The 14,923-nt window shown below is 39.8% G+C and overlaps 1 protein-coding gene across 1 annotated transcript; it reads left to right on the top strand.

The window, feature by feature from the left end:
• Positions 1-397: 397 nt before the first annotated feature.
• Positions 398-14,693, top strand: CDO1 (cysteine dioxygenase type 1). The gene is made up of 5 exons (XM_072140935.1): positions 398-666; positions 8,052-8,129; positions 11,197-11,354; positions 13,808-13,977; positions 14,201-14,693. Exons 1-5 carry the CDS (start codon positions 497-499, stop codon positions 14,228-14,230), a joined length of 606 nt encoding a protein of 201 aa, XP_071997036.1. The 5' UTR covers positions 398-496; the 3' UTR covers positions 14,231-14,693.
• Positions 14,694-14,923: the final 230 nt, after the last annotated feature.

Genomic DNA, 14,923 nt, shown 5'->3' with positions numbered 1-14,923 from the left:
TCCCACAGGGGCGGCGATGGCTTAGTGTCTGCTGATTGCTAAAAAGTTTTTCTTCTCAGTTGGTCTGAATCAATAGAAGGAACAGCCCCCCCCCTGGAAGCCCCTTATTTTAAAGCTCAGCATGACGGGGGCTTTACAGCATAGTGTGAATGCACAGGACCTTGATGGTGTCTGGAGGAGGTGGGGGATATGATACAAACTGACTGTTAATGACAATGATGGAAAACAATGGAGTTCTCTATCTTATCATTACAGTGTTGTTCATGTGCTGATCCCTGTTATCAGCCCTTACTGATAGAGGGAGAGAACCTGACACAAACAGTGCACTTGGCTGCTCTACCTCCCCTTGGAAACTTGGTACATCCCTCTGCAAGTTGGGGAGTGCATAAATACACAAGGCAGGCTGCAGCCCTGCAGTTGTTTGTGTGAAGGAGCTGCTGCTGCTGTTGATTTAGGCTGATCTCATCACAAGGGTCTCCTGAGCTCACAGTGTAGGATGGATCACACAGAGGTAACAAAGCCACAGACACTGGATGAGCTGGTCCAAATTCTGCATGACATCTTCTCCAGTGACAAAGTCAATATAGAGGAAGTCCAGAATATCATGGAGTCCTATGAAAGTAACCCACTGGAGTGGATGAAATATGCCAAATTTGACCCATTCAGGTAAATCTTTTAAACACAGATATTTTAGAAGGTGTATGTTGCAAAATGCTACTTTTTAATGTTGTGTTACAAAATACTATAGCAACTGTTTTCTTTTGATTTTGGTAACTTATGCAGCATAAGTCATATGCAACTAATATGATAATAGCTAACGCACTTATAGTAAGGATGGCATGACGTATATGGTATGCTATAGAAGAAATTGAGTTTGCAGAAAGTAGTAATCTGATACTTGCCCCATTACTGATTTGGTGAACTTTAGTTATATACAGATCACATACACTTATACATTGCGCAATAGGTATACGGATGTCCTGTATATACATAGTGGTGAATAGCTAATTCCAGCTGTGGTTTGGGGAAACTTGGCACTGTGGTTTCATCTGCCCTGTTAAGTATAACCAGATAATTCTTTAGGTTTATTCATTTGCATTTAGATCACATTTAAATGTCGGAGGATGTAACCCAAGGATTGGGTCTCCCCTCAACCTCCTATTATTATTATTATTATTATTATTATTATGTGACTTGAAATATATTTAACATGATTTTACGAAATGCTTTTTCATCCATTTGTTGTGCTGCTTTAGTTTTTTTTTTTTTTTTTTTTTTTAACCATTGCAATCTAAGGGAATACATTGGTGCACTGAATCTGTCATTCGTTAAAATGAGCTCTACAAAAGTCTTTATATAGCCCAAGGCTTGGGCTACTTATTCCTTGCAGTTTCTGACATTCTTCATCTTGCTAAACCCTTCTGCACAGCGCAGAGAATATTTTTGCACATGCCACGCAGAACATCCAGAATTCTAGATTTCTTGCTGGGAGTGGAGAGGGTGTGTATGTGGGAGCCAATCACATGTCACTGATATTGACACAGCTACCGGCTCCTGCCAGTTCCTACAGCAAGACATGGCTGAGTGATCTGCTTGTCCCAACCTAGGCTTTTCTCACTTTTTAATTTTTATTTATTTTTTTTATTGCATGTTATTTTTCAGTAGCAATCTTTTCACTGAATAATTTTTTTTTTTTCATGCACAATTATATTATTGCTTCATATAATTCTATTGAATTAAAACAAAGATTTCTTTTTTTAAATTTCTACTTCTAGTGGCGGGCGCTTGTTATCTATTTATTTTATTGACGTCAGTTATGATGGGTGACAACTGCAGCCAATCAAAGGCCTTACTTGTGGTCATGGCACTAAGAATGCGTCACTGCTCTGCGCAGTTAGTAACATGCCATCTGTACAAAGGTCCCCATTGAAGTCACCTGGCACAAACCAGATGTCAGCAGGGGCATGTAAACAGAAGCCTATAAGTAGCTGCCAATTCCACTTATCGACAGCTAAAACTAATATTTTAATAGCTTTTGACAATCCCTTTAAAGTCCATTGCCCGTGAACGTGGTTCACTGGGTTTGGTCCTGTAAAACTTGCATGTGTACAGAGAGAGTTTGTCGGGAAAAAAAATTGGTTGTGGGAAACCGGCTTAAAGGGGTTTACCCACGAACGGAAGTTCCACAGGATAGGGCCTAACTTGCTGTTCAGTCGGGTTCTCAGTGATGAGAGCCCCACAGATCACGAAAACATGTGGTCCCACGTACCTCCATTGGACCCCTCGTCACTCCGTCTGTTGGAGCGACAAGGAATCCGATGTAGATACGTAGGACCCCTCGTTTTGGTGATCTGTAGGGGTCTCATCACTGAGACCCCCACTGATAAGCAAGTTAGGCCCTATCCCATCTTCCATCAATTTTGGATCCTTGGGGACCAGAAACTGCACCATGGTGATGCAAGGCAGCCATTCAGATTCAACTATGGGTGACCAAACAAGTATTATCTATCCTACTATATGGTAGTTTCTCTCCTTCTACACTTGCAACTCAGTACCAACAATTCTATACTGAATGTGTTTGCCCTTCATAAATAACAGATGTTACACAGCTTCAGGCCAGGCAAGTACCAGCATGGGAGACTGACTGGGAGTCCCAGGTTCTGTATAATACTGCTAGCAAGAACATGCAAACTGTATAAAAAGACCAACAAGTATGATAATAAGTAATGCAATGTTGTATAGTGCTGATCTATACCATCCGTCAGGTGAAAACTTTGGATCTTTTCTCAAATTTTTCTGAAGCATTTTCTCAACCTTCTAATAAAATCACCAAGAAAGCTGGTTTGGCACTGCTCCCCATCTGAACGTCAGACTTCAGACCATTGTAACTTGTGTACTGTGGCACACATCTATGAAAAGGGTTTTCTGGTTTAACTGGAAAATCCCTGAGGGCAAGGCAGGGGATGAGAAAAAATTAAAGCACTTTCCATTATCTGATTTTCCCTCTTTGTCCCCCCCTCCCTTCCCATGTTGCGACAACCAGTTAGACTACATTCACATTGCATCTTTTGTACATGTTTATCATGTATGGCAGCAAAGCTCCCAATGTACATGCTGAACATGTTCTTATATTTTTGCCTCTGTCTGCACAGTCTACATTGCATTCAGCTGGAAACTGTGGATAAAGTGCAGCGGTTTGTGTTTTTATGGCATCTATCACCCGCCTCTACTGAGCGTATACTGTGGGTGTTTCCCTGTTGATGTAACTGTCCATACATGGAGACTCTCAAAACATTGCTGCGATGTTCGCTTCTCCTCTAGCTTTCAGGGGAGAGGTGCTGAACCAGAGAACCCATTATATGATCATACAATTGGATATGTTATAATCCTCTGTAAGGTCTAGATTCCATCTGACCAGACTCCTGGGGAGTGCAACCCCTTATCACTTTCCCCTTAAAGGAGCCACTACCAATTCTGGGCGACACGGGCCATGCAACCGCCTGAATCGTGACTATGTTCAGAGAACTGGTTGTTAGCTGGTAGATTTGTTTCTCTGGAAATAAGTTCCCTGCTCAGCCATGAACCATGGAGCACACAGGATGTCTACATCCTGGTGCTGTGATGTTACATACTGCGCCACCAGGGCCAGAATGCCAAAGTCCTGAAAGCTGACAACAACCTGCACCGAAGGGAATGGTGGAAGGTGAGTACAATGTTATTTTATAGGGGGCTGTGTATATAGATGTATTACTGGAGGAAAAAACGCTACTCTACTTTATGGCTGCTTAGGGGGCCTCATTTTTGTTATATTTTGATTGTAGAGAAGAATGCCATGCAAGTATTAATTTACTACTTCTGCCTGCATATGTCTTGCATAAAAAATCTGAATATTTAAATTACACAAATTGTAAATGGGAGAAAACACCCTTGTCTAACTATCTGCATACTTCCAGCAAACTTAAGTCTGAGTGATCTGTGAAAAACATCTGACTAGGATATGCTCTACTTTATTAAATCGGTTGCAGCAGGCATTAAAATATTTTTATTACATGTCATGCCCATTTTGTAACATGCACACAGCTGATTTTCACTATTTCTCACAGAAATAAAACCAAAAAATTGAAATCAAATTTTTAAATTGTACTGACACAACTGTCTAAGAAAATTATTGCAATGAACACAGAAATGTGTAAAGGATCACCCATTTAAGTGCATGTGGCAATACAGTCTTGAAGGGCAATAAAAATAATTTCTGCAGATGGGCTGCAGGGAAGGATTATGTCTTTGAATGTGTAACCGGTTAAAGGCTGTTTAAACCACATCAGAAAATTGACTAACTGAGCCAGGGATTTGGGCCAGAATATGTACATAATATTCTGGCAGCAAATAAGTGCAAATAATATTTGCATAAATAGGCTGCCAGATGTGATATGTCTTCTCCAATTCTTTTCTGAATTGGGTATAAGTGCAAAACTGAATATCCTGTAATTTTATTATATATTTTAGTATCCCTGACTTTTGTCTACTCCATAATAAAAAAAATATATAATATATATTACCTGTGGGTCTGGCAATGCCATTATTCTACTTAAGAAGCAATGACATTTTGTCTAATTCTCACACTGCCTGCACTAAGTGTATATGGACATTTTAAGCTGGCAGTGATCTGATGGCAAATACTGGCAAGAACTCATTGCAGCATTCTGGAACATTGACTCTAATCTCTTGCTCCATATAGTGACCTCATTGTTCTCTACTGAAAAAATAATTGTACCAAGTTTTGAATATAATGAACAATGGTGTAATATTTATATTGGTGTGTACACTTAAATGAAGTAGACAAGTAGAAGCAATATTTATTGGACAACAATATAAAGTTTCCTCAGTAATGATGTTTCATTTCAGCTACCAGTTACAAATCTGTTGTACAACCATCATATGTTTATTGCTTGCTGTGACATAGAATATACAGGATCTCCTGGATTAGATGCATTTATTAGTCTGCAGAGAGTTTAGTCTCCAAAAGAGAACCAATCAGCTGACTTTTCTAAAAACCCCTTAGATGATACAATCGCCCACCACACAGCATGTAATGTATTATCAATGGCAACAGTTAATATAATGTAGAAAAAGTAACATTTTAGCTTTTAATTCAAAAGCAAATGAAACGTGGCCTTTTTAGTTCTGTTAATCACTATCAAACATAAAAAAGGGTTCTGCACTAATCTGTAGTCATGAGGTCAACAAACACTTTGGATCTGATAAAAGTAACATATTTTTGCACTGTGCGTAAATGATTTTTCCTGTTACAAATTGATAATGTGATATTTGGGGACAATGAGATCTTTGAATAAGGTCTACATGAGATATATATATATATATATTTATTACACTCACCGGCCACTTTATTAGGTACACCATGCTAGTAACGGGTTGGACCCCCTTTTGCCTTCAGAACTGCCTCAATTCTTCGTGGCATAGATTCAACAAGGTGCTGGAAGCATTCCTCAGAGATTTTGGTCCATATTGACATGATGGCATCACACAGTTGACGCAGATTTGTCGGCTGCACATCCATGATGCGAATCTCCCTTTCCACCACATCCTAAAGATGCTCTATTGGATTGAGATCTGGTGACTGTGGAGGCCATTTGAGTACAGTGAACTCATTGTCATGTTCAAGAAACCAGTCTGAGATGATTCCAGCTTTATGACATGGCGCATTATCCTGCTGAAAGTAGCCATCAGATGTTGGGTACATTGTGGTCATAAAGGGATGGACATGGTCAGCAAAAATACTCAGGTAGGCTGTGGCGTTGCAACGATGCTCAATTGGTACCAAGGGGCCCAAAGAGTGCCAAGAAAATATTCCCCACACCATGACACCACCACCACCAGCCTGAACCATTGATACAAGGCAGGATGGATCCATGCTTTCATGTTGTTGACGCCAAATTCTGACCCGAGAATCCTCAGACCAGGCAACGTTTTTTCCAATCTTCTACTGTCCAATTTCGATGAGCTTGTGCAAATTGTAGCCTGTTTCCTGTTCTTAGCTGAAAGGAGTGGCACCCGGAGTGGTCTTCTGCTGCTGTAGCCCATCTGCCTCAAAGTTCGACGTACTGTGCGTTCAGAGATGCTCTTCTGCCTACCTTGGTTGTAACGGGTGGCGATTTGAGTCACTGTTGCCTTTCTATCAGCTCGAACCAGTCTGCCCATTCTCCTCTGGCATCAACAAGGCATTTCCGCCCACAGACCTGCCGCTCACTGGATGTTTTTTCTTTTTCGGACCATTCTCTGTAAACCCTAGAGATGGCTGTGCGTGAAAATCCCAGTAGATCAGCAGTTTCTGAAATACTCAGACCAGCCCTTCTGGACCAACAACCATGCCACATTCAAAGGCACTCAAATCACCTTTCTTCCCCATACTGATGCTCTGTTTGAACTGCAGGAGATTGTCTTGACCATGTCTACATGCCTAAATGCACTGAGTTGCCGCCATGTGATTGGCTGATTAGAAATTAAGTGTTAACAAGCAGTTGGACAGGTGTACCTAATAAAGTGGCCGGTGAGTGTGGGTGTGTGTGTGTATATATATATATCTCTATCTCGAGTATAAGCTGACCCGAGTATACATTGAGGCCCCTAATTTTACCACCAAAAACTGTGAAAACTTATTGAATTGATTATAAGCCGTGCGTGGGAAGTGCATTGGCCACAGCCTCCCAATAGACAGCCCCCAGTGTGTCTAGCACATAAAAAAAAAAATTCATCCATGAGCGCATATTATTACATCAGCGGCAACAATTATGGTGTGCGACGGCCGGCAGAGCGCTTGGCAGCACCTCTGCCGGATGTTACAGCAGAGAAGACAGAAGAGGAGCTGGAGGGAGCCATGCTGGGCATCGGAGACCGCCGGAAGGTGAGTATGTAGGTTTATTTTTTTTTTTTTGACTGGTGTATAAGCCGAGGTGAGGTTTTTCAGCACATTTTTTTTGTGCTGAAAAACTAGACTTGTACACGAGTATATACGGTAGTTTCGATGGTAACTTGAAAAATTTTAAGAGGTGCTGTCTTGTGCCCTTTAACCTGAGGTACATTACAGTGTGTTCTAGTGGTTTTTGTCACTTTGTTTTCTGTTCTGTTTCCAGGTATTCGGTAGTGAGTATTAGTTAATACTGAATGAACTCCTTATGCCAATACAAGTAAACCATATGTTATACTTCTAAACACTTATAAAAGAATAAGTTTACACATTTAACTGAATCTCCCATATTATATGAATTATGTAATACATTTTCCTTACAAGGTCACTCGAGTTCACTCAAAGTGAATTGTTCGTCTGTAACGCAGCGTGCAGCAATTCAAAAATCATGAATCTGTCGCTTCCCTGCACTGGTCTGACAGAGTTCACCATTTATTTTTATTTTTTTCCCTACCTTTTCACTATAAACATATGTTTTATTGATGGAATAGCAGTTGTTGTCGTGTTACGTTATCTATAACTTTGCTCTTTTAAATCTCATTATCTGCAAAGTGATATAACGGCAATGCACTAGCCGATGGTAGTTGCGTAGCAGATATTGTAGGTATCAAACTCGCCATATAACTTCAGACTATCTACAATGGTCCATAGGACAGACACGTATGACAAAATACATTTGTACTGACTTGAGAATTCCAGATGTAGAGTTGGCAGGAGATTCCAGCTTCTGGTAATCTTTTTATATCTATGCCAGATATTCGAAATGATCCTGAAGCCAATCAGAATTTGGTTTGCTCCAGTATATGAATTGCATTTATATGTATGGCGGGTGGCATTGGCCGCTGGCCTTCTTGACTTGGACCTACAATGCTACAGTTTATTCTTCTGGTCCTAGACCAGTTTTACTGCCTCCTAATGATCTATTTACTCATTTTTGGGATTATATTCATCTATGTTCTTGCTAGCTGCCATCATTGTGTCTTGTCTAATCAATACAGAGAAGATTGAATGGAAATGGGATTATAACTAATGATTCATTTGTAATGCATATGTCTTTATTTTTCAGGTACACCAGAAACTTGGTAGATGAAGGAAATGGGAAATTTAATCTCATGATTCTCTGCTGGGGTGAAGGACATGGCAGGTAAAACTTGATTTACTCTTGTATTAAGCCATGGTATTACAGTCCCTGATTGGGGATTGAGTCCAGCAAACTGTACATTGAGAGCCTGCCAAACCTACTTCCTCAAGATAAGGCAGGCTGCAGAGCAAAATGGAAAAATGGTTCTGCCAATCCACCTGACCTTAAAGTGACGTGTCTGGATACATCTACTTGTTAACATGCAAAACAAAAGTTGCTTCTTGCTGAATGCAAGCTAAATGCATCTGCATTTAGGGAGGAGTAACTTCCAATCTTATTGAATGCATATAGAAATTCAAGTGCATCTTGTGAACGTGACATTGGGGGTTTCATTGCCTTGTTTTCTCCATCCCTTCCCATGTGTTTATCAAGCCATTCCAAAGAAATGTGGCCTTAGTACTGGTTGGTCTCCGCAAAAATCTTCTGGGGCATCCCTTGGTCCTATGGTCCAGGTTTGACTATTTCAATCCGAGGATGCTGAATAGGGGTGCAGAGGTTGTAGTCCCACCTGGATCCTGGAACCAGAGGGGAGCCAAAAGATGGTAGTGCCTCTTATCAGGAGACTGACCAGTACTAACAATGTCTGATAGTTGGAACTGCCCAGACACCTTAAACAGTGTGACATAATTACTATTGCAATTGACCTACTTTGTTTTGTACACCTCTTCTAGTTTTTACCTGTCAGTATCCGCATACTACCCCCTCCCCCATGCTATAGCATTCGTTCATATATATATATTTGAACATTTTTTTTACTTGAAAGTAGATCCTTTGCCTTGAGCTGTCGCTCATGTATTTTTTTTTTTCTAGCAGTTATGTGCATTCCATCACGTATACTAAAAAGCTATCTCTTACATTTCCAGTAGCGCGATTACATTGTATTTTCATGTTGGCTCACTTGCTTTTAAAGAGTAAATGCAGAAAATAAAAAATGTATAACAATAAACCAATATCCTTCTATAAATGTTACTATTATTTATCATATATATATATATATATATTTTTTTTTTTTTTTTTGATACTTCATGAAACTGATGTGTATGTTTTACAGGTCACTGTAGTACTAGAAAGATAGTTGAACATAACAGACATAACAGATAATATAGACATGTGTAATAGAAATTACATTTAGTTAAAAGTTCAAAGTATACAGGAAAAAAATGACCTACTATTTGTAAAGTAGATAAAAGAGATCTGGAGACTGCACTAACAGAGGCAGCCTGTTGCTGAACTTTGTTTTACAGATTAACTTTTGCTACTGTAAGACTTTGCCTCCTGAAGCAAATGTATGGAAAAATATACTTGCAGTTTTCCTTTATGTTCCTTTATCAAAACAAGTCAACCAAACGTGTCCCATCTTCTTGGTATTCATGACATATTCACAGGATAGATCACAAATGCCTAATATGTGCAGGTCCCACCTCTATTCACCTCCATTCCGCTTATTTTCATGAATGGAGTGATGCTCTAGCTGGTCAATGTGATCACCAAATATAGCCACGTATAAATGTGTTCTTAGTCATGGATATCAAACACAATTCCTGCTGGCCATATCTGGCCCATGGCCTTGTATTATCCAGCAGTCTTCTTCCTGTTTACTCCTGTGTGCGGTGGCTGTACACGCCAGCTCTGAAGCTGACAGACGTGATGATGAACAAATGTCTCGCTGTGTAAAAAATAAAGCCTCTATCAGTGGAGGGGCAGGAAATTCTACAGGTGTGGGGGCACTGTGGTTGCTACCTGGAATGGGGGCACAGTGGCCACTGGATAATATAGGGGCACATAGTAGCCATGGCGGTGTCTCAGGTTATTTATCAATCTGTTCAGCTTTGTGGTTGCCCTCAAATGGCTGATTTGTAATTGTAGTAATGCTACAAATGTAACTACTTAAAGGAAATCATCCCCCCCCCCCCCACCTGTTCACCTTGATCTCAACACTGTCCGTCGCTAAGCTTGACACGCCGGGATCGCCTAGTTATAATTAGCAGCCTGGAGCACAGGGACAAGATGTCTGGTTCTCCAGGCTTCTAATGATGCACCCCTTCACCACATGGGAGAGGGAGGTGCGGGGGTCATGCATAATTGGTAGCCTGGGGCGCCGGACATCTTGTCGCCACGCTTCTGGCTACTAATTATAACTTTGTTATAACTAGGTGATCCCGGTGTGTTAAGCTTAAACAGACCTGAACCGGGATCAAGGTGAAGAGGAACAGGGTGAGTATTTCTAGCCTCTTATATGTTTTGCAGTTGGTTGATTTTCTTTAACAGATTGAGTGAGTAGATCCATTTTATACAGTAATAAAATCACATTCAATACCTTTTAAGGCAAACGCAAAGCTGATGTGGCCCCCGGTGAAAATGAGTTTGACACCCTTGACCTATATCTCGTTTAGCTGCATTTTTTTACCAAAAATCTAGAGCCACATGGTTTGGAATCGCAGTTTATTAGTTTACCTGTCTTGATTTACATTTACAGCAGAGTGGATGTGCATCAGATTAGACTACTTTTTGAATCTATCCAAAAGATGCATCCATTTGCACATGGGCATTTTTAATGCCTCTGCCCTTACTTTTGTTGTAATCTGGTCTGCTACAGAGATTTCCCAGCAACCCTGACCTTTGTGTTTCAGGCCAGTAGGAAGGTTCCACTCATCCACTCCACTCTGATTAATAACCTTTTACAATATTCCAAAAGTATGCCTAAAAAAAAAAAAATTAGCTCTGTAAATCATTTGCTTTACTTATCTTGTACCACTTTTTAGTTACAACATGTTCTGCTGGTAAATACTGTCTAGTGCCCCCACGTTGCTGTGCAGCTCTGATTAATCTGTGATACTAACGAGTCGGCACCTGTGTGACATCACATGATTATGGACCAGTTTTTATATCCTGAAATAAGAGTTATAGTATTGCCTCTAAAACGTGCTTCACCAATGCTTGGTACATGAAGTGCTTAGACCTTTATCTATTATCAAACTTTAATAATAAGCATAAAAGACATCATAACTTTTATAGCCTGCTTCTGATATGAGATGTATTTCTCAGCTATTTTATTGCTTCCCTCATGCAGCAGTATCCATGATCACACCAACTCACATTGCTTCCTGAAGATTCTCCAGGGCAACCTCAAGGAGACCCTGTATGACTGGCCTAAGAAAAAGTCAAATGGAGAGATGGTGAAGAAGTCGGAAGGAGTACTGAAGCTGGATCAATGTGCCTATATCAATGGTAATATTAACAGTACAAGTTACAGAAGCTTTCCTTAAACTTGATGTAATGTCTGAACATATAGAAACATTTAGGAAAGTGTTACAGAAACAATGTTCAGATTCGGCTGAATAGATGTGCCTGGCTTTTGGTGCAAGAGACTCTCGTGTAAAGTGATAGTGATTGCTCATCCTCCCCACCTCCTGATATGTCACCCGTAGGTGCAGTGATATTTTGCTCACACGCCGGGGTCTATGTAGCCAGTGCATGTGCTGCTGAGATGAGTAGACGTTTATGGGCAACGATAATTCATCTATGCAGGCTACGTGGTGCTGGACCTAGAAGTGACCTGAGGGGCGGAGGATGAGCAAAGAGACAGTGAAGTGAGGAGAGGCTGAGCCATCCGGCGCTCTAATACGCCCCCCTTAAACGGGTATTCCTACAAAGACAAGTTTCTTACATGTACTCGGGATAAAAAAAATAACACATTCTCGAATTCCCTGTTACTAACAAAAATGCAGCATTTCACAGATTTAAGTCCAACCTGTCTTTATCAGTCCTAGTGTGCACAAATTCAATTGCCACGACCCTGTAACTTCTGACTTTGGGTCGGGCTGCCATCTTGGATTGGTATTAGCAGCGTGCAGATTAGATTTGTCTCTCTGCTGAATGTCTGTAGGCACACCCCCTGCATCAAGCTCAGACACGCACTGACATCCTGCCAGCAAACACATCTTGAGCAGAGAGGAGCTGCAAACTACAAGATAGGTGATAAGGGGGAAGCAGGCACGTATTTGTGAGCTATAGTCGAGCTCACAGTGTATCTGCTTATGGGGGGCCCTGACCAGCCTAGGGAGTGATAGGAGCTAAAACTGGGTAAAATTGTAAAGTAAAGGGTTAAAATGATCTTTATTGTGTTAACATCATATTCAGATGTGAGAATTTTTTTTTTTTTTTGTGGGGAAAACCCCCTTTAAGCACTCGTGTTTCAAAAGTACAATGTTTGCACAGATTGAGCAGCCTTTCCTTTAAAACAAAGTTATGAGGAGGTGGATCCTGGAGACTGATTCCCTTAAAAGTTTGACACGCTGGAATCTAAAGCAAATATGTATAAATGAGATGTCATGGATCATAAATCCACAGCCAAAATCCGTTTCGGCAGCATATTTTGTGCTCTGAATTTTCTGTGCGCAGATGGTTTTGGTGTGTATGTGTGGTGTTGCTTTTTTTTCTGTTTCACATACTTGTCCTCTTAATGTCCCTTGCCTTTAGAAACACTCCTTGCTTTGCCTGCATCAATAAATGTAGATGGCTCAAACCAGTAAAATGGGGGCGTTTTGTTGAAGTGGTTATTTACAGCCGATTTATCTGAGATGATCAGTTTTATAGAACTTAATCTAACAGTGGAGAGAGGGAGAAATGTTATAAATTAGAGGATGATTAAATCTGAATTCCCCAGACTTGTTTTCGTGGCATAACCGTCCTAATATGTTTATGCAAGAGTCCGATGTGTCTTTATTGTTCATGTGTATATCGGGTGAACTGCCAGTAAACCACAGTTTATCTATTGCTGATACTTCTAAGGAGATTAGAATTTCATTAACATTATGACTGTAACTCTTCATAGTCAATAGTTATATCAAAGGGTTTATGTTCAAGGTAAGACTAATGATTATCTAGTCATTGCAGCGTTATCTGACATGTGCATAAAAATAAGCCGCCTCTGCTTTGAAACACTCCCATCATTTTCAGCCAATCGCTGACAAATAATATTTATCTTCACATTGTATTGTGGAACCGGTGAATGTTCTCTGTACATTCCACCATGTTCTACAGATTAGTGTAATATTTCAAAGCTATAAATAAGTGGAATTGAATTACCTTATATACTCGAGTATAAGCCTAGTTTTTCAGCACAAAATTTGTGCTCAAAACCCTAACTCGGCTTATACTCGAGTCAACTAAAAAAAATAAAGACAAAACTCCCCTTTCTGACGTCATCCGTAGGTCCTCTTCTGCCTGAGATAGAAGAGGACCTATGGGGGACGTCGGAAAGATGAGTACGGTGTTGTTTTTTTTCCTACTACAGGGGCTGGCAGACTATATACTGGGAGGCTGTAACCAATGCATTTCCCACCCTCGGCTTATACTCAAGTCAATAGGTTTTCCCAGTTTTTTTTGTGTTGAAATTAGGGGTCTCGGCTTATACTCGAGTATATATACGGTATGTCCAGAGACCGATCAGTCCCCTTTTTTGGTAAAGTCTAGATCTAGAATGTCCCACAACTTCCTGACAGATGCCTTTTCCATTTTGGTAATGATTGCTAGTTATTCAAAGTCAAGATTTAAGATGTCCCAACTAGCCATCTTATGTACTGTTATACTGTATACACTAGTACGAATGTTGATATTATAATTGTCTAAAATTGCAGACTAATATGTGTTTTGTTTTTTGTTTTCTTTTTGTTCTTAAGATTCAATTGGCCTTCACAGGGTGGAGAACCCAAGTCACACAGAGACAGCTGTGAGCCTTCACTTGTACAGTCCTCCATTTGACCATTGCAACACTTTTGATCAACGAACAGGACACAAAAATAAAGTTAAAATGACTTTCTGGAGCAAATTTGGGGAACGGACACCTATGGTAAGTGCAAAATTAGATTTCTTCTGGGCAAATCCATACCTGGTTATACCATACAGGTATGGTAAACCCAAAGTTTTAAACTCAATTTAACAATACTGAGTAGGGCTCCAGATATTTGAGGGATATGCGTTCTCAGTGTGTTACAGTTTTTATTTATTTTTTTTTACACATTTGCAAATATCCCACAGAGGCACACATTAATATTTTGTTTTCTCATCCACAGGCAACCATACAATCCCAGGAAAATAACTAACTTTTTCCAAAAAGATTTTCTTTTTATTCTTTGGAGAATTCTTCTTGAAATACTGTGGAGCCCTGAAGGACATGAAAAATCTTGTAGCCTCTGAAGTTCTTGACCAAACTGTACATATACCCTCAGTAGGATCCACAAGATGGCAGTTCTGGAATGACTAAAGTTCTCCTCAGGGTTTAAGCCTTAACTAGTAATAAGTAACCTTATTTTTTTTAAAATGAGAGAATACTTTCTTTCAAGTTTTTAAAGATCTGTACAGGACATCTTATTAACCTAGGAAATCGTTTCTTCAAGTGTCAAATTAACAGTTCATGTATGTGGAAACTTTCAAGATTTCTATGTATAGATTTTTTTTAATGCTCTTGTAACAAATGTACATTTTGATCTATATATATTTTTAGAAAAAAAAAACGTTGGCTCATGAATTTGGAATCTTCACCAGGAGCAATAAAGTTCAAATTCATTTTTGTCTATTTTATAAAGTCTACAATAACATTATATAACTGTGTATAGCTACATACAAGGACATGCTATCAAGCTTTATGAAATAATACATTATTATCTATACCTCCATGGAAAAACTTTATATGAACTTACATAGCTCTGGAACATGCTGTCTGTAGTTTGGATACATTAAAGGGAATCTCACGTTCTAAAAGCCTATGTTATGCTGATTTGAATAATTTCACTATA

The sequence above is a fragment of the Engystomops pustulosus genome, chromosome 1 (assembly GCF_040894005.1).
Source record: "Engystomops pustulosus chromosome 1, aEngPut4.maternal, whole genome shotgun sequence".
NCBI lineage: Eukaryota > Metazoa > Chordata > Amphibia > Anura > Leptodactylidae > Engystomops > Engystomops pustulosus.
The sequence above is the reverse complement of the archived record's forward strand: the minus strand, read 5'-3'. Positions and strand labels throughout refer to the sequence as shown.

Excerpts from the sequence above, each read along its gene's own strand:
- CDO1 (XM_072140935.1), top strand. The coding sequence starts at position 497 with ATGGATCACACAGAGGTAACAAAGCCACAGACACTGGATGAGCTGGTC. Across the intron at positions 667-8,051 it reads GCCAAATTTGACCCATTCAG|GTACACCAGAAACTTGGTAG; the intron begins GTAAATCTTTTA and ends TTTATTTTTCAG. Across the intron at positions 11,355-13,807 it reads TCAATGTGCCTATATCAATG|ATTCAATTGGCCTTCACAGG; the intron begins GTAATATTAACA and ends TTTGTTCTTAAG.